Genomic DNA, 18286 nt, shown 5'->3' on the forward strand with positions numbered 1-18286 from the left:
TATCTCTTTTGCTGTTAGACTAAGAGGTGGTGTGATATTATACAGTATCATATCATATTATATGCTAGGCATCATGTTTCTGTATAGAAGCCTCTGACATGTTGTATGTGAGAAATCTCAAGCCATTTTAAAATATGTATTTACTCATATATTTTGAGTTTTATACCTTGAAATGTTGACAGGATAATTTAAATCTGTAAATGGAGGCTCTGGGGATTGCTTTATAACATTTAGATTTTAAGGTATGAAGACAATCTTGATTTTTGCAGAGCATGGCTAACATGCATTGGCTTTTGAGTTTTTTACTTCAGTTCTTTCATGAATGCCTGGTGTGTTGTAAAATTAAGCTAGAATGCCTGCATTTTTTTCTTAGCTTGTAAAACCTGAACAAAAATATCCAGTGATGATAAAATACATATGTGAATCTTAAATAAGATTGCTGCAGTCTGACTGTACAAGTCTTTAGTATCCGAATTTGTGATTGCTCCACAATCACCAAAGTTTGACACACCTAGGTTTCACATTTAGGGCTCCTTGCTCTGAAAAGTCCTACTGACTGTCTGTAGCCCCCTTTGTTATTAGCTCATCCATTTGTATGCTTGGATTCAGGCTTGCAGGCTTATCACAACCTGTGAAGGGTGAGCTGAAGTCTTTTCTTCTGCATATGCAGAACAAGATATGCATGAGACCACCTTTCCTGCCGAGCTCTTCAGGGAAAAGCCTGAAAATTTTGGAAGGGGGGAATGTATATCTTGGCAGTATGGCAGAATAGTCAGTTGACTGTGGCAGCCCACCCAAGGCCTGGGGAGCACCCTGCAGAAAGTTAGAAAAAAATTAAGGATAATGAAGGCTGATCTCATGGCCTTCTGCTGCAGTGTGCCAGATGTGCTGCTGCTGCAGAGCATTGGAGGAGGCCTTTGGATAGGAAGATGCCACGGAGAACCTCCATGGGTTGTCCTGTGGGAGAATCCCAAGACTTCAGATGGCATCCCCCAGATATTGGAAAACAGATGACTCTAATAAAGGTCCATTAACATCAGTAGAGAGGCAGTACAGCTGACCACAGTCCCAACTGAAGTCACATTCCTAGACTGCCAGTCTCAGCATGAGGGTTTTTGATCAGTTCTGGTCATTTTGTGCCAGGACTCTCAGATGATGCGTTAGCATATTTTATTTGAAAGCTGTGGACTTATTTTAGGGCAAGAGAAGCAATACTTGTGCCCAGAATAGGCATCATTTCGGTTCTAGCCCAAACCACAGCGAACACTGACAGCGGTCGCTGTCTGCCTTCAGGCGCTTCAGCCAGTGCCTGTGATGCTCGCTGCTGCTGTGTCCTTCGGGTACGGAGCCCCTGCCCCACTTTCCTCCCTCACCTTCAGAGTTTGATGTTTGGTCTTTTTCTTGTTTAAGCTGATGAAAACTGCATTCCCCTAATTTAAAAAATAGTGACAGTGTGCGAGTGACGTAGTTTGGGGAGCAGAAAGTGTGGTGATCCCAAGGCTGCTGGGATACCCCAGATTCACCTGTGTGTGGGTGTCTGTATAGAAATCCCCCCCGATAAAGAACCATTAGGGCTGGTGTTCTGCTTTCTGCACACTGCCAGCCACATGGGCTAAAGTTTGGTTTTGGAAAAATACGCCCTCAGGTACTGTTGGAGATGCTTTTTTTTCTTTTCTTTTTTCTCCCCCCACTGCTGGCTTAGGAAAAGCCAGACTGCTGTTAATGCTGCAAATGGAGATGGCAACCAGAGAGGGGGGAAAGGCAGTCCCAATTCATAGCTACAGGAGGGACAAGACTCAGTGAAGGGCCATTCAGATTCGGTAGGAAATTTTCCCTGGAACAGAAGTTGACAGCTGCCATAACACAGCCAGGCAGGGCATGGAGATGGAGGAGAGCTTCCGCATGAAGGCACGCTCTGCCCAGCATTCCAGCAGTCCTGGCAACCCATGCTGAGCTACACAAATCCCTCTGGGCCACTCCTCTGTCCAGACCAGAAATGACATGGCACTGAGTAGGTTACAGCAACCCAGGGACAGTCTTGAGTTGCCTGAGTTCCACTAGAGAGTGTCACCCAAAGTCCCGAGGGGCAATTGCAGCAGGCAGGTTTTTGATGAAGCAAGGGAGGAAGACAAAGCACGAGATTCCTTGCTGTTTGCAGTGCACCCATGACCTGAGGCTGCCTGCTGCTTCGCAGCACAGTGCCTCTCGCCACCCCCATCCATAGAGACGTGCTCCCTGATTCTCCGCTTTTCACACTACATGTGGGTGGGGGAGCCCGGCACCCCCTCCACCACTTCCCCTGGGCTCATCTGAACCCATACTGGAGGTCTGGGGTGCTGGGGAAACATCACGAAAGTGAGATGCTCTTGGGAGCTGCTTTGAGTCACGGGTTCCTGCAGTTCCATCGGACTGTACAGCAGTAGGTACTTCCATGCTCCTCTTGCTACAGCTACCTCCATCCAGGGCACTGGATCTGGGCTTACTGGGGGTGTCACTAGGGCCAGAGTCCGGTGGTGCTGCTGGGACACAGCAAGGAGGGAAGAGCCTCATCTTCACCATGCTCTCTGGGAGAATATGCACGGAGGGGCTGCGTAGTCCTTTGGGTAGGCATGTCATGATCTAACAGAGATGAACCTTCCTCACCTGGTCCAGGAGGACTCCCCTCCACAATCCCATTCCTGTAGTACGCCTTCCTCATGTGGCCATACCGAGGTGCAGGGGCTGGCATAAGCACCTTGGCAAAGCCCTGAGGCAGGGAAAAACATCATTAAAAAGGAACATGTAGTTTTGTTGGGGATGGTGGCCTTCTAGTGGTTCATTTGTTAAAAGTCTCACTTTTAGGAAGTGTTGGTTTTGTTTAAAGTTTTCAAGTAAGGCCTTTGTATTCCTTAAAAATATTTTAGGGGGAGTAAATAATTTTATTTAGCCTACCAAGGGTCTTTAGCCTTAGCTATGCTGGCTGGTTTTGTGTGTGCTAGCTTTGTTTGTAAATGTTCAGCAGTGCTCTTAAAAGTAGCACCTTGCACAGCAACTGCTGGGCTGTCGATTGTCTCCCACAACAAAGTATTATTATAAGTAGCTGAAGCTGCTGTAGTGATTAAAGGACGTTAATTGTGTCTTGAAAGGCCATGAATATATCTGCCAAATGATCTGCTAGTGGTGGAGAATGACAGCACATGCCTAGGCTGTGCTTTGGTCTCGGCAGGGGTCTGCGGCCAGGTCCAGTGTCATATGGTGGCCCGGCACCAGCAGCGTACGTGGCTGGACATGCTCCGTGGAAGTTTTGCTGCAACGCTGCGTCTGGAGTTGCGAAATCTTGTTTCTTGAAAGGGATCAAAACACAGAGATTGGGGATGTGACGCAGTGTTAGTCAGGACTCCAGGGTGGGTCACGGGGCGTTGGGCTCCTACAGGCACTAACTCCTTCCCTCGTCTGGGGAGGGGTAGTGCAGACGTTTGAACGGTGCCGTTTGGGATGTGCTGGGAAATTAAACTTTTCATTCTGTGTCGGTCTTTCATAACTATCACCGTCCCCCCTTCTTCGGCCACAGCACCAGCTGCAGGCGTGGACAACCTCCGCTCATACTGACCTCTTTTCCTGGGCAGCTCCTCTTGCATTCCTGCGAGACTGCGGGTGTTGAAGAAACCCTTCCCCCCGTCAGCAGTCTCGGCTTCCAGCCCCTCACCGGCTGGTCCTGTCGCATGGCTGTTGCCTCTTCCCACTCGGCACAGCTTTCTCCACCCTGCTTCTTGCAACTGCACCTTGCCAGTCCTTGGCCCCTTTGGATGATATAACAGCTCCTGCTTTTTTTATGTGTTTTTTAAAATTTATTTAACACAGGCTTGTTCTGCCAAGCAGGATTTGTAGACCTGCTTCTGCCCTGTGCTTTCTGCAGCCTGCCTGTTTTGGGGGTGTCCCCCTGCCTCCTTGGCCAGCTCACGCCATGCCCTTACTTCTGCTTTCCCTTATGTACAGCCTCTTCTCTTGTGCTTTTCTTGCACATGCTAAGCTTTTCTTTCTTACTCCTAACTTCCACCTCTCTTTCGGTGTTTGCTGCTGCTTTTCACTGTTGTAACTCTCCCTTTCACCCAGCACAGCTTCTTGCCCTGCACTGTGCGTGGCCATGCACTGGCTGTGCTTCTCGGACCTCTGCCTTTACACACAGCACAGACCCTCCTTTCCCCTGCGCTCTGCCTGCTGACGTCTCGGCGTGCACCTCCTGGCTGCAGTCTCTTTTCTCTAGGCACCCTTCCATCTTCTCTCCAACCTGCTCTTTGCACGGTGCTCCCTGCTGCTTTCTCATAGCAGGAGTGCAGCCCCCCTGCTCCCTCCCACCCTCCAGCTGCAGATGGACCTGCTCCCTTCTCCTGTCTGCTGCTTCTCTACCTTCTGCACAGCGTAATCTTCCCACACACATGGGCTCTCTTCTCGTGGTGGCTTACACAGATCTGCTCTTGCCTGGTGCTTGCTGTGGCTTTTTCTGTACTGTGACCACATTCATCCTCCATCCCCAATTCTCCATCCTGCTGTTGTTGCAGTGAGCAGCTTTGGAAGTGTTTGCTCCACGTTTTTTTCTGCACACAAATGGTGATCAAGCCTGCCGTGGATGAAAGACCAGCTTTTTGTTTGCTGCTTCACGACCCTGAACCTGTGTTAATCCTAGGGCCCAGACCTCTTCCTTGCTCCACTGCCAGCTTCCAACCTTCTGACATTTTGCTGCTTTAAGCCTTACGTGGGTCAAATTCCTTCTAAATGACAAGTGACTCCCTACTTGCATTTGTCCTCTCTTTCCTCCCTTACTTAGATGATTTCCACTGTGTTCTTTCACTTGGTTCAGATATTTCTGCCATCAGTGTGTGTGGGGTGGCACCAGCTAAAACGTGCGGTACTTGCAGGTGGGCAACGGAGTGCTGAATTGAAAGCTCTTCTTGGGGATAAGCAAAGCTATCATGTGCACCCCTCCCACCTCACACATTTCTTTAATGTCTACTCCTTACCTGCCAGAGACAGCTGCCTCACCATCCACAGGCAGTACTTCTAGCAAAAGGTACAAGCCCTGCCTTTTAGAAGAAGTTTTAGGAGGAGATTTAGGGCAGTTGGCTGGTGCCAGCTATCCCCACGGCCAGTTCAAACCATGGGGAGCTGACACCAGCAGTAGCAGTTGCCACGTGCTGAGAAAACATTCCTGGACAGGCCTTGAGCAGCCTGATCTGAGGCAGCTTTGCACGCCCTGTGGAAGTGCGTGGGTCTGTCTGCAGCACTGCTGGTGCACACAAGCCCCTGGGACACGTATACGAGCGCACCAGGTGCTTGTAGCAGCGTACATCCCATCGTGGCTAGTGCGGGTGCTCCCGGAGAGACCAACAGATAGGTAAAGGCAAGACCATGGGGTCACTGAATTTCTTCCCAGAGAAAACTGGAGAGGAGAGAGGATCTGTTTAAAAGAGCTCAAGTGACTCCTGGGTGGTCCCCATCCTTCTATCTTGATTACAAACCCGGAGTTTAAAAGGGTGCAGAAACGAAAGCCAAAATCTGGGCTCTTCTATGGGTAAGGGTGAAAGAATCTGGGCACAGTTCATGTCTGACACTGTAAACTGGTCTAGCTGCCAGTCGCAGTTATGGGAACTTGTGTCAATGCATCTATTGATTTTTCTCCGCAGGGAAAATCTGGGTTTAAAAAGCAGTGTGGATCAGGGGCAAATATTGCCTTGTGCAAGCCTCCTCTTCTTTGCTACAACTAGTTCCCCCTCGTAGGGTTTGAACACAGCTCTCATCTGTGCTGTATATTTGTATAGGGCAGGCAGCAATCCTCCCATACGGTTCTGAGGAATTTCTCTGCATTTCAAACAGAGGTTTCAGGCTGGTTTTTAAGCTTCCAAAGATATTTAATCTTTCCAGCGTGTCAGCTTTTACACAAACAAATACAAGCAGCCTGCTTTGTGCGGCACATGTTGCCAGGTCTCAGAACAGTAATAAACCAGTAGGGCTGTAGATTGAGGAGTATGGCATTTGCTGTGAAGTTACAGCTGGGAATAATTCTGCATGTCTTTCCAGCCACTTGTTTTATTAAAAAGTCGGCTCAATTGGCACTTCACAACCAAGCCCACTGGTCATTCATACAAAAAACCGTCTGTGCAAGCCTGAGTTCCCTTGTTTTAATGAAAAGCCTTGGATGGCTTTATTTAGGTAGCAGTAGAAATGTATTCCTTCAGCTGTTTTATTCATCTTTCCCAGCTGTGATCTTTTTGGGGGGTTGTTTTTTTTCTTTTAATTTTATTCCAATGTCCTTTTCAGCTGGTTTGCATGCAATGCTAAAAAGTCCCTTTGGTACAGGGTTGTGCCTGTGCTATAACTCATCATTCTGCTGGGGTACCACAGTCTGCAGCTCAAATCCACCAGACCTCACAGCAGGAGGAGCAGCAGCGTAGGCATCTGCACTTCTGTCATAAGACCAGCTCAAAAGAAGTTTAAGTAGAGCCCAGAGTCCTTTCCACAATGGCAGCTTTGTTGGTGATGATACAATGATGGAAGGAAGACTTGTGCTACTGTAGCAGATAAATGGCTGCAGTAGGCATGGAAGGAATTAAGTCTTGCTTCTGCTCTTTCTCAAGCAAACGCTGAATGTGCAGAGCAGGGATCTTACAGGCTGGCGTGGTAGCTCGTGTCAGCAGGATTATTAAACACCAGCTTCTTCTGTAGGGAAGAGTGAGCGGGTGAGTAGGGAGCGGAGCAGTTGGATGCAGTTGGTATTTGCAGTGGTCTTCTGCCCCTGTGTCCTTCTCCACTATGCGATTATGTGTCTGTCTGCTTCATTTTCAGCTCATCAAAGCAGGGTCATGATGATTCTCTTCGTCCTGGAGATGGAGTGGGTGTTAAGCACCGGACAAGACAAACACTTCACGTGGCACTGTTCAGAGAGCGGCCAGCGGCTGGGAGGGTACCGCACCAGCGCAGGCGCCTGTGGCCTGCAGTATCCTTTGCTGAACTCTCAGTTTTACTTCTCTTTGGTACTCAAACAGCCCTTTTAGTTTATTTTTCTAGTTGTCCTCCAAATTTTGTGCTGTGTATAGGTTCAGTGCTTTGTGAGAGAAACTGTTATTTAAAGCCAATTTTAAAAACTGTCTGTTCTCCTTGCTTTGTCTCCTTAATGTGCAGTGGCATATTTAGGTCTAAGCATTTTGAGCAAAACAATGGGCGATCTGCAACCTATTGTGGTCTGCTATTGTAATAAATATGGACAGGGCCTTCATTTAAACATGCAGTGCATGCTTTCTTCTAAGAATTAATGGTAGCAAAGTAGGTCGGTGATCAGGTCAGTGGGCCTGTGTGTATGCATGGTAAAAATTAAATGACTTTAATATAAAATAATGAGTACTTGTCCTTCACTCTGGAACAGCCCACTATGTATTGGGAATTTGGGTTAACTAAAGAGTAAATGGCTCCAGAAATGGCACTCAGGTGGCTTATTCACCTAGAGCTGCCCCAGCTGCCTGACAATAAAAGAAATATTAATTCAGCTTTATTGCAAATGAAAAGGGAAGTGGAAAAGTATGAGCTCTTAGGCTGAAACCAGGGGTTAGCATAAACAGAATTTTAGTGCCCTGTAGTGTATGCGGTATAGCTGATGTGTGTTTTACTAGTTCATGGGAAGTACGACTGACACAAATTTACTGTCTGAACGTGGACTTGCTTTGTATCATCTGGTCATTCAGCCAGTCTAAATAGCATAAAGACCAAATTTAATTTTTAATTAAATGATAAAGACTTTTGAAAGTGTGATGCAGGAATTTGTCCTGTATTCCCTAAATCTCTCTAAAGAATGGATCATTTTGAGTGATTTAAAATTTTGGAGGACCCTTTAATTTGGGTCATCAGATCATGCTGGTGGAGGGCAGGAAAAGGGAGAATCATTGACAAATATTGCAAAAAGCTTGGCAGTACCAGGAACGTGGGGGTTTTTCCCCCAGTGTCCTGTGTGCATAAAATCAGTGCTAAGCAGTTGCTCCTTAAATATCCAGTATGGACTCTGAATGTGGAATTAAAGTGGAAAGAGGTCAGAATCTGTCCAGTTAGGTGGTTCCAGTAGGTGGTTGAATGAGTCCAGATTTTATTCAGTTTAGAATATGAAGTGTGATGCACCTGATGTCACTGACACTTCCCCAAATATGACATAAAACAATACCCTTTCATTGTATTCATAAACTTGACTACAATGAAGAAGCAGTGCGGTGGGCTGACCCTGGCTGGATGCTGGTGCCCCCCAAAGCCGCTCTGTCGCTCCCCTCCTCAGCTGGACAGGGGAGAGAAAATTGAATGAAAGGTTCGTGGGTCGAGATAAGGACAGGGAGAGATGGCTCAGCAATTACTGTCATGGGCAAAACAGACTCAACTTGGGGAAATTAGTTTAATTTATTGCCAGTCAGTTCAGAGGCACTACCACCATCGCTGATGGGCTCGGTCCTGGCCAGCGGTAGGTCCGACTTGGAGCCGGCTGGCACTGGCTTTGTAGGACATGGGGGAAGCTTCTGGGAGCTTCTCACAGAAGCCGCCCCTGTAGCTCCCCCACTACCAAAACCTTGCCACACAAACCCAATACAAGCAGAAAACTAGTAATAGTTATTTTATACAGTTTTGGGAAGGGAAAGAGAGAGTGTACACCATCTAACTCTAGCACCTAAGTTAGAAAGCCTGGGGAGATGACTCCTCTGTTCATGGAAAAGGGCTGCTTCAAAGGTGTTTCATAACAAAAACACAAATTGTGTCCTCTGGAATAGTCTTTTTTTTTCTCACTCTTTGTTTTACTCAGGGAGACTGCACTATTAATATGCACAGGTATGAGCTTGATCCCTAAAAGGACACTCTGAATACCTCCTTGAGACTGGAGCACTATTCACGAGATTGCAGTATACTTATGTTAAAAGAATTAACAAGTCATGAAAGGAATGCAAAGCTTGTATAAGCAATGTATTTTCCTCAGCATTTACCCATCAGATTTGATGTGGAAACCCGGCACGTGTTTGTTGGTGATCACTCTGGGCAAGTGACCATACTCAAACTAGAGCAAGAGTCCTGTAGCCTTGTTACAACATTTAAGGGACACACAGGTAAGGCCTCAGGAGACCCAATTTGGTCCTTCATCATGCTCAGCGTCATGATGGTTTGACTCTCCTGTGAAACACTAGGATGGCTTGTGTCAGTGCATAGCATGGAAGGGAGATAGACCTTAAATGGTCACTACAGCTCAGGGAAGTTTATTCTTTATTGGTAAAAATGAGAGTGATCGGACTTCAGGTCAGAAAAATTCTATGGCAGAAAATGCCCCAATCCGTAGCTGCTAATTAGAACAGAGTAAGACTAGAACAAGTTGTGGTAATTCTTGGGGGAAAAGGATGCTCCTCAAGGGAAGATCCATGCTGGGACTTGTGCCTCATCACACTTTAAAAACAGCAACCCTGGGATGTGATCCTGCCGTCTAAGAGAAGAAATGGCAGTTGGCATTTTCTCTCCATATCCTTCCTCTGTTTGAACGCTAATAGCTCAATCACAAGGTAGCACACAGTAGTTCAGTCCTCGTGCTGGGATAGTGTGAAGATGCCCATAATATTCCACACTTCTCTTTTGTAATCTCCTGGGAATGATGGAGATGAAAAGCTGTGTAGTCACACCATGATCATCCTTCTATCATGCTTTACCACTCAGTGGATTCATCTATGTGAGTGGCAGCAGAACCCTCTGCCCACAGAAGAGCAGGATGGGGCTTCAGTAGGTTTTCTAGGCTGTAAGTTTTCAACTGGCAAGTACAGTGGCTGCATGGCCTTTGCTAAAGAGACCTGCATTTTAATCACTCTCCCTATTTTTGGTTGTATGTCTCTATATGTTTAGCTACATTCCTTTCTTCCACTTTCTGTAATGAAATGACTGTTGTGTGCATCTCCTGTTTCAGGTGGTGTCACTGCTCTCTGTTGGGACCCAATACAGCGAGTTTTATTCTCGGGCAGTTCTGATCATTCCATTATAATGTGGGATATTGGAGGAAGAAAAGGAACAGCCATCGAGCTGCAAGGACATAAGTATGTTCAAAGCCCTTCCTCCTGCTTTCATGGGAGAAAAGCTAAAGGTAGAAGCCACATTGGGAAACAAACAGCTCAAAGGTTACAGTCTTCACAAGCCTCAAGATTGTATCTGTGACCCCCTGTGGTCCATATACAACAGAAGTAACTTGCTTGTAGTGTTTTTCAGCGTTGGGCCCACAGGCTGGTTTGAGATGCTACAAAAGGTGATGAAGGAAAGCACAATATCTATAATCCTGAATGTGTTATGCCAGAGCCTGCACCTTTATTGGAAAGAGGAGGGCCCTCAAATGAGAACAGCTGCAGGGAAATTCTTGCTTTTTAGGTGTCAAGGTCTTTCCTTCCCCTAGAGGGAGCATCAGGCTTGACAATTATTCCTTTTTTCCTCCACGCTAACTTTTTCCAAGCCACTTTACTTAGAATTCAGGCTGTAGGTAATGTGCTTTACCCATAGGGGCCTTCACCAACTCCTCAATGCAAAGAGGCTTCATCTTTGCACGTACAGACCTCACATTTGCGTGGCATAGTAGGTGTCTTTTGAAGAAGAGTAAGCCTGTGCTGGATGTTGAGTAGAGGTCAGAATGGCTCTAGCTGCAATGACCTCCTAGCCTTTTAGTATTGGCAATGCAACAAGTTTGTTTCAGTGTACTGGGAGTGCATGTATGTGGGACTTTTGTGCCAGGCTCAGGTCTGGAGAGGCAAAATCTCACGGTGGTTTTGGTCTAACAGTTTCTTACATATTCATATGTTTCTTCTCAACGATGCCGCGCTCTGCTGAGTGATTTGGATGCTGCTGGGATTTCAGAGCACTGCAGAGCTCTTGCTGAAATTCCCAGATCACCCTCGTACCCTACCAGTGGTGCTTGCTAATGCACTGCTGCTAGATTTATTGACGTGAAAATTAGTTCTCCTAATATGAAGTTAGCCTCTGGATCTTAATCTGTGGCATGGCTGTTGGCTTGCACTGTACAGCATAGAGACCTGGTCCTAAGGGACGTAAAAAACATTTCCCCTGATGGTGCCGCTGGCGTCGGCAGGCAGGCGCTGGGAAGGCAGACTGTGTTGTACCAAACTGTCCCATAAACACCTTCCCCTCTGGAAATGTAGCCACGTGCACAAGAATATGCATTAGTGTGGAAGTCCTTTGGATAGACAAGACCAGTGGTGGTAGCAAAGAAAACCAAATGTTGTGGGTTATTTCCAGTTGCTGTATGCTTATTTACTGTCTTTCCATAACTTTGGGGTTTTTTCTATAGCAGTGTTGTATGGTCTTTGTTTCCCTGGTTGTAAATAGCTTGAGATGAGGCCTGGTTTTCTTTCTTTTATGAAAGAATGAGCACGGCTTTGGGGGTTTAAACTGACTTATTTCTCCCATGTTGCTTTTAATTTAAAAGAAGAAGCAAAAGCACCTAAATCTTCCGCCTTACCTTGGGAAGGCTTAGGAGCAATTTAGTGATTCCTATATTATTTTTGAAACTCTCTACGCTTGTTAGTGCTGAAAGAAAATCTTCAGTAGTTTCTCAGCGCTTCATTCTTAGATGTTGCAGAGATTTATGAAGACAAAGTTGTTCCTGACTTTCTGACAGAAAGGTACCTTACCAGGGCTGCATTTATGCATCTAGATGTGCCTTTGGAAAGGGCTGGAGCTGCAGGTCTGTTCAGGCTTCCCAGTGCATCTGGGACCTCCTGTCTCAGGAGCAGCAAAAGTAGTTATCAGAACAGGTCTTTGCTTTTGTGGATGCCACCCAGATGGGCCACACTCTGGTCTGGTCCCAGCTGGACCGCAAAGATGGATTTGCATCTGATGGATGCCCCGTACACTGAGGGGAGAGGGAAACATACGAGCAAACAAGTGGCTTATACTGCTTTATTGTATATTCTATGCTTACTTGTGTACTAGACATAGATGGTTGATTAGTAACTGTCTTGTTTCTTTTTCAGCGATAAAGTTCAGTCTCTCTCCTACGCTCACCACACTCGGCAGCTCATCTCCTGTGGAGCAGATGGGGGAATTGTCGTCTGGAACATGGATGTTGAGAGGCAGGAGGTAGATACTCAGTTCTTGTCGGTTTGGTCTGAAACAGTCTTGGGAAGAAGGGGCCTTTCTAAAATGTGCAACTTTCAACCTGAGCAAGATCATTCTAGGCTTTAAAAATGTTTTTGGACATGCTCCAGTTGTTATACAGCAATTATGCTGTGCCTTTGATAATCTAGTACAGGGGAAATTGTCTGGCAGAAAATGCATATTAAGTAGGCTGCTAAACAGCTCTTACCCTTTACATTACTGTTCTGAAAGACATCATCTAAGGAGGGTAGTGTGAGATGTTCTGCTTTGTTTCTCAGGACTTCGTGAGAAACATTATCAGTTCAGAGGTAAATGGATGGGTTGATAATTATTAGGGGGTTTTAAGGAAACAAAACAAGAAAGCTCTTTGTCATCTCTGGAAACCTGAAACCCAGGGGGTTTTTTCCTGTTCTTGCTAAAAAGACATTTAACTAGGGCTTCAATCTCACCCGCTACTCGGTCTTGCTTCCCTCCGGTGTAACCACATAGAAGCAGGCCAAACAATGACTTTGCCGATCCAGACAGTTAGATTTCACCCACGCGCTCCTAATTGCTTTTGTGCTGCGTGGCCTATGAATGCAAGCGGGTGCAAAAACGCACCCCGGGTCTTCGGTGCTGTGGGAGCAGCCTCCGCTTGGCAATTGCTGAGACCTGACTCAGAGAGGGGGAGCGAGCACCGCGCCGAGTGAGTCAGGCATCAGCCCTGCTCGGCAGCCTGGCAAATCCTGGTAACGTGAGTCACGGCAAACCTCTGCCCTGTTCCTGCAGGGGTTAGGAAGGCACCCCCAGCCCCTGCAGTGGGTAAGTGTGAGCAAGGCTTTTGGCAGCATGGGCTTTCACCGGCTTTGCTGGTTCTCAAGGGTTTTGGCCTCCCCAGGTTGTGTGTGTCTCCCTTGAGCAAGGAGGAAAGCTAAGTGGAAAATTGGATTTAAAAAAACTACTGAAATGGGCATAGCCAGAAACTGAGCTCCCTTTTTTATCTGGATTAGCATTCCAGTTGGCTCTCTTTAATTGCTAATCTAATGGCCAATTATGTCATCGGCTCCAACAGTGAAACGAAAGCAGAGTGGCTTCCTCCTTCCCAGCAGATGTTTCATTTTTGCTGCAACTCAAACATCCAGAAATGAAAACCTTTATTTATTTGCTGCCTTTGAAAGGCTACAGTAAGGGTTAAGACTGGCTGGCTGCAAAACAGGCAGCAATGCTGTGAGAAGGCTGGTTTTAAAAGTGGAGGAGAAATATAATTAGCTAAATGAGAGCTTAGCAGCAGGTGCTAATGGGTGCGCTGCTTTGTCAGACTATGGCTATGTGGGCTTGTTATCAGTAGTGCAATAGGGTGTTCATGGTGCTAAACCACTCCTGAAACATGAACCTTTGAGATTTTTAATACCAAACCTTGCTTTGGGGTCCTGGAGCATTTTCCTCTGGATTTTGGCTTTGGCATTTTTGCCTGCATTTAAGAGTTCTCTCCATGTGATGTGTGCTCAGTAGTCACCTTCATGCTATCAGATTTTCCCACATCTGTGAGACTGCATTAGAGTGAAGTCTGCCATTTTAGCCCTTGATTCTTTATTTTAATCTCTGTTTTTAAAAAGCTATAAGGCAACAACCTCTGAAAGGTGGTAGAAGCTGTGTTTCTATTTGACTACAAAGCGGTTACTTGTCACAAGCAAAATGTCATCTTCATCTGTCGTTTTCAGATGCTTAAGCGATGAAAACTTACACACGCAGGTGTAAATCTGTAGGCATTAAACAGAAAGACTGTTGTGCGTAGAAAAGACAAGGATTTGCCCCAGCAGAATGAACTGCCTTCAGAGTAACTGGCAGAAGAAGCTGAAGCAGGTGGTCGCTTTATTGCTGGGGGTCAAAGCTATCCTGGGAGCTGAGGGTCTCCATCAACCTTACCTTACCTTTGCTTGGCTTTTGTATTATTTTTAAATCTCAGCCTCAGCTGTGTTTCTTGCCATTTTAAATTGCAGCATGTAAGAAGCCAGTGGCTCTGATAAGACAACCACGGTTTGCCAATAGCACTTCCTCACAAAATATTAAACCTAATTTAGTGTTTATTTAATCTTGTGTGGTTGGTGGGGCTAGTTGGGAACATGAGGCAGCGCTGGCAGGGCTGTCCTGCTGCAGGGACAGGATGGACCTGCTTGCCAGCAGTGGCTTTGGGCTGACCTCTTGTCCTGGTGGGGCAGAGAAAGGAGAAGTCGTCATCTGCTGGGAAGGAGTGTCGGTCTTGCTAGGCCAGGTTAGGACAGACAGACTGACAGCCAGCTGGAGAGTCATCAAGAGCCAAGACTCTTCCTGAGTCTCATGTCCCCTGGAGGGTTTCCTAAACACTGTGGGGAGACGTGCTTCGTGTCCTCCAGCAGCCCAGTGCAAGACAAGTGTCCGGGGACCCAAATGTAGGGGAGGAGATGGGCTGCCCCCTCCACGTGCCCCCCTGCCACTTCAGGCATTTCTTGAGCTCTTTCAGGATCTGGCAAGACTTGCTTCCCTACAGGGCATCTGGTCCATGCTACACTGCACAGCAAAACCTGGCTGCAGGAGAGAGAAATGCCTTTAATATTTTCTTTCTTTAAGTCTTCTTACCCGCTTCATCCACAGCATGAGTGCAAAACTATGCACTGTGTTAGGAAGTAGACGACGTTCTTTCCATCACCTTTGTGTAAAAGCAGGGAAAAGAGCTGGTTTCGGTTTTAGGCTTTTTCAGGTGAATCTCATCTTTCTCCCTGCTATGTGTGATTTGTAGCCCAGATACCTCTGACAGCAGGAACGCCTCTTACAGTATTAAAGAAAGAAAGAAAGAAGAAAAATAACAAAACCACATCAGTATTTCAGATACTTTCCCCTTCCTTCCAGATGAGTAGCTTGGCAATTGGAAATACTAATTGCCCCCAGTTCCCACCAGAGGCACTAGCAGATGGTAAATGCTGTCCAGACAGGACAGAATATTTTTATATGATTAATTCCAGACTTGGAGAGGTGGGGGAGGCTTTGTCTCTTCCTGCGTTATTTTTGTGGTCTTATAATTGAACTCTGCTTCATGATCTGGGTGAGAATTGTTCCTCCCGTGTCCTTGAAGGCTCAGAGCTGAGCCAAAAAAGACATCTCAGGGAACAGGCAAAATGGCATCTTGTGAAAATGGGGATTCTTAATCAAGTTTAATTGGCCACATTACCGCACCCCAATACATCTTTCTTGTCCTGTCTCTAGGCCCCATTGGAAGCTTTTCTGTTTGTTGCTCACTCCCACTTTGCATTTATGTGTGTGTGTGTTGCAGACCCCAGAGTGGCTGGATAGTGACTCCTGTCAAAAATGTGACCAGCCTTTCTTCTGGAACTTCAAGCAAATGTGGGACAGTAAGAAAATAGGCCTCAGGCAGGTTTGTATGCGTCCTTCGCTGTGTTAACATTGTGCAGTTAGGCTTTTCTCTCATAACAGATCGTGGTAACCTTTTTTTCCCCTAAAGCCTTGAGAACTTGCGCTTTGTTCTTCCACTGAGTGCTCATTAGTGGGACAGCGGGCTTAGCACTGATGAGGCTTGGTTTTGTGGTCGGAAGGAACACACTTTTTCTTCTTCTAATTTTTTTTTCTCCCCTCCCCCCCCCCCCCCCCCCCAATAGCAAATGCGTGTAATTGGCCTTGGGCTGAGTAAATTGTTTTTGAGCCTTCTGTAGCTTTAGTCATGTGGGATTTTGCTTATTGTTAGTTGAATGTGCTGTAGATAGAATTTTGCAGCTGATTTTTGGAGACTGTGCTGGAACAAAAGCTGTTTTCAATGAGGTTGGGTAAACATCTGTAACTGCTCAGGCTGCAGTGGAAAAGGCTTATTGGTCTGCTTGGAACATGCTGCTGCATTTTCCTGCCCAGTGGGAGGGGGCTGCGGATCACAGACTTTTGGGAGAGGGGCGTCAAAGTGCTGAAAGGGATGTTCTCATGGAGCTTGGAGAAGTCAGGTGTCTGGCAGAGCAGAGCTACATCTTCTCTTTATGTGACGCTCGTCACTGCAGAGCCTGGCTGTCCTGTGGCCGGTGAGGCAGCCTCGCAGTTCTATGCAGCCAGCGCATGAGAGAACATGAGGCGGGTAGCGTCAAAATGCAGAAACACTAGTGCTTCTGGGGCTGAAAATGGCCCAAGGAGTTGACCAAGATGATTAGATGGTAGGTGTTTACACTTAGAGGCTGGGATGGGACTCTAGAATGACGCTATGCTAATGTAGCCCTGTCCTACCTTGACCTGGAGATGTTTTAATGTGTCATGTGCTGCTGAGTGGTGGTGTCATCCCCTATGCCCCAAAAGAGAGACTGTCAGGGACGGGGGTAATTACAGCTCCCAGCCCCTGAAGCAGATGCCCGGCTGGCTGGGACCATCTTCTGGGTGCGTAGCGGGGCTCTTTGTCCTGTCCTTTCATCTCTAGCTGTGCTACTGAAAAGAGAACAGCTTGGACTTCTTTCTTCCACCTTCTACCCTGTTGAAACCCCCCTGTAACACTGGTCACGCTCAGCGTAGAAGCCCTGACCACAGCTACATCCATAGAAGCCAAGCGGTGGAGGCAGTGATAATTTACTGGGTGGTGTATGGTGTCACCCTGGGGCTTGGGGGAGAGGTAGAGTCCACCTAGCCTGGGTGGTGCTTTATCTGCCTCTTCCCAGCATCCCTGCTAGTGATCAGCTGCTGCTTGCCCCAGGTAGCAGAGGAAGGGAAAAAAAGTAAGATTCCCCCCCACCCCATTTAAGGGGGAAGAAGTCCTTGCCTGTTTTCCTTCATCTCCCTTGGAAGAGTCACTTTCCTGTTTGCTGCAGCCTCAGCTGGGTCTTGCTGGAGCGAGATGGTAGAGCCAGTGGGACCTGAGCAGTGACCTACCTGGGTTTGTGGCTGAAGATGTCTTTCTGCATGTTGTCTCCTATAGCATCACTGTCGGAAGTGTGGGAAAGCCGTCTGCGGCAAATGCAGTTCCAAGCGCTCCTCCATCCCGCTGATGGGGTTCGAGTTCGAAGTGAGGGTCTGCGATAGCTGTCACGAGTCCATCACGGATGAAGAGTAAGTGTGGACGCTGAGCCGGCTTGCACTGGAGTGGGGCAAAACTCCTGCATCTGGGAGAGCCTGGGCAGATGCAAGGCTCCGGGAGGGAGCAGCCCGGCGGGGTTGTCCCTGGGCTGTTTCAGCAAGATAAGCCTCTGCAGTGCCTACCAAACTGGGAGGGATAGCGAGGCTTCCACCTCTGCTCCTCTCGTGCCAGAAAGGTCTCAAAGTGGAGTTTACAGGGAGGTTGCTGAATTAATGACTCACAGCAGCATCCAAATACTGATTTCCTCGATAGGGAACATTTTGGGGGAAAATCCTGCAATCACACCCTTTGCTGATTTTTGGATTTCTTTCTTTAGGCGGGCGCCCACAGCCACTTTCCACGACAGTAAGCACAACATCGTTCACGTACACTTTGATGCCACAAGGGGATGGCTGTTGACCTCAGGGACAGACAAGGTTATTAAGGTAGGAGTGAGGAGGTTGCTCTAGCTCCTGTATCTCATTTCCCCTTCCACTCCCGTGTGGTGGCAGGTATGTCCTACCTGCTTTCTTCCACCTAGAGACCTCTCACTGATGGACTTCTGCCCAATAAGGACCAAGGAGGTCTTGGTCTGTGAAGTTACTGCCTGAAGGGGCTGAGACAAGTGCTCACTGTAGCTTTTTCTCTGGGGGGACAAACTGTATTTCAACACAGTGAATCTCAGTTTGTGCAGCTAGGTAAAGAAATAGCTAGAATAATGAGTAAGTTTATAGCAAAGCTTGAATAATTAAAAAAAAAACCAACACAAACTCATTATGTGTTATGACTATGCTAATCATTCAAGTTAGCAATATAGTATGGGGTTTTTGGTTTCTCTCAAGGCCAGCTGTGAACCTGGCTCTTGAGGGTAAAGCATAGTGACATACAGAATGTCATTTGGTCAACTTCCACCAGTCTGATGCGAGTGCTGGAAAATGAAATCAAACTTCTTCAGACTTGCTGCATCCACTTCTAACTATGTAACCTCTCTTAAGCAAAAAAAAAAAAAAAAAAAAAAAAAAAAAAAAAAAGTACTAATTATTAGAGATGACATTATATACTACATTTTATTATCCTTTACCATCACTCACTATGTTG

General features: G+C 46.8%; 1 protein-coding gene across 18 annotated transcripts in view; it reads left to right on the plus strand.

The window, feature by feature from the left end:
• WDFY2 (WD repeat and FYVE domain containing 2) overlaps positions 1-18286 on the plus strand; it is a 72662-nt gene that overhangs the window by 46419 nt on the left and 7957 nt on the right. For all 18 annotated transcript variants that reach the window (XR_007508036.1, XR_007508035.1, XR_007508042.1 and 15 more), the window contains exons 5-11: positions 6820-6970; positions 8992-9104; positions 9944-10070; positions 12012-12117; positions 15422-15523; positions 17051-17181; positions 17526-17634. Coding sequence is in view for 1 of the 18 variants with exons in the window: in XM_049816095.1 (XP_049672052.1) it covers positions 6820-6970; positions 8992-9104; positions 9944-10070; positions 12012-12117; positions 15422-15523; positions 17051-17181; positions 17526-17634 (839 nt within the window). In the remaining 17 variants the exon portion in view is untranslated. The remainder of the gene's footprint in view (positions 1-6819; positions 6971-8991; positions 9105-9943; positions 10071-12011; positions 12118-15421; positions 15524-17050; positions 17182-17525; positions 17635-18286) is intronic.

Source organism: Accipiter gentilis, chromosome 13 (assembly GCF_929443795.1).
Source record: "Accipiter gentilis chromosome 13, bAccGen1.1, whole genome shotgun sequence".
NCBI classification, from domain to species: Eukaryota; Metazoa; Chordata; class Aves; order Accipitriformes; family Accipitridae; genus Astur; species Astur gentilis.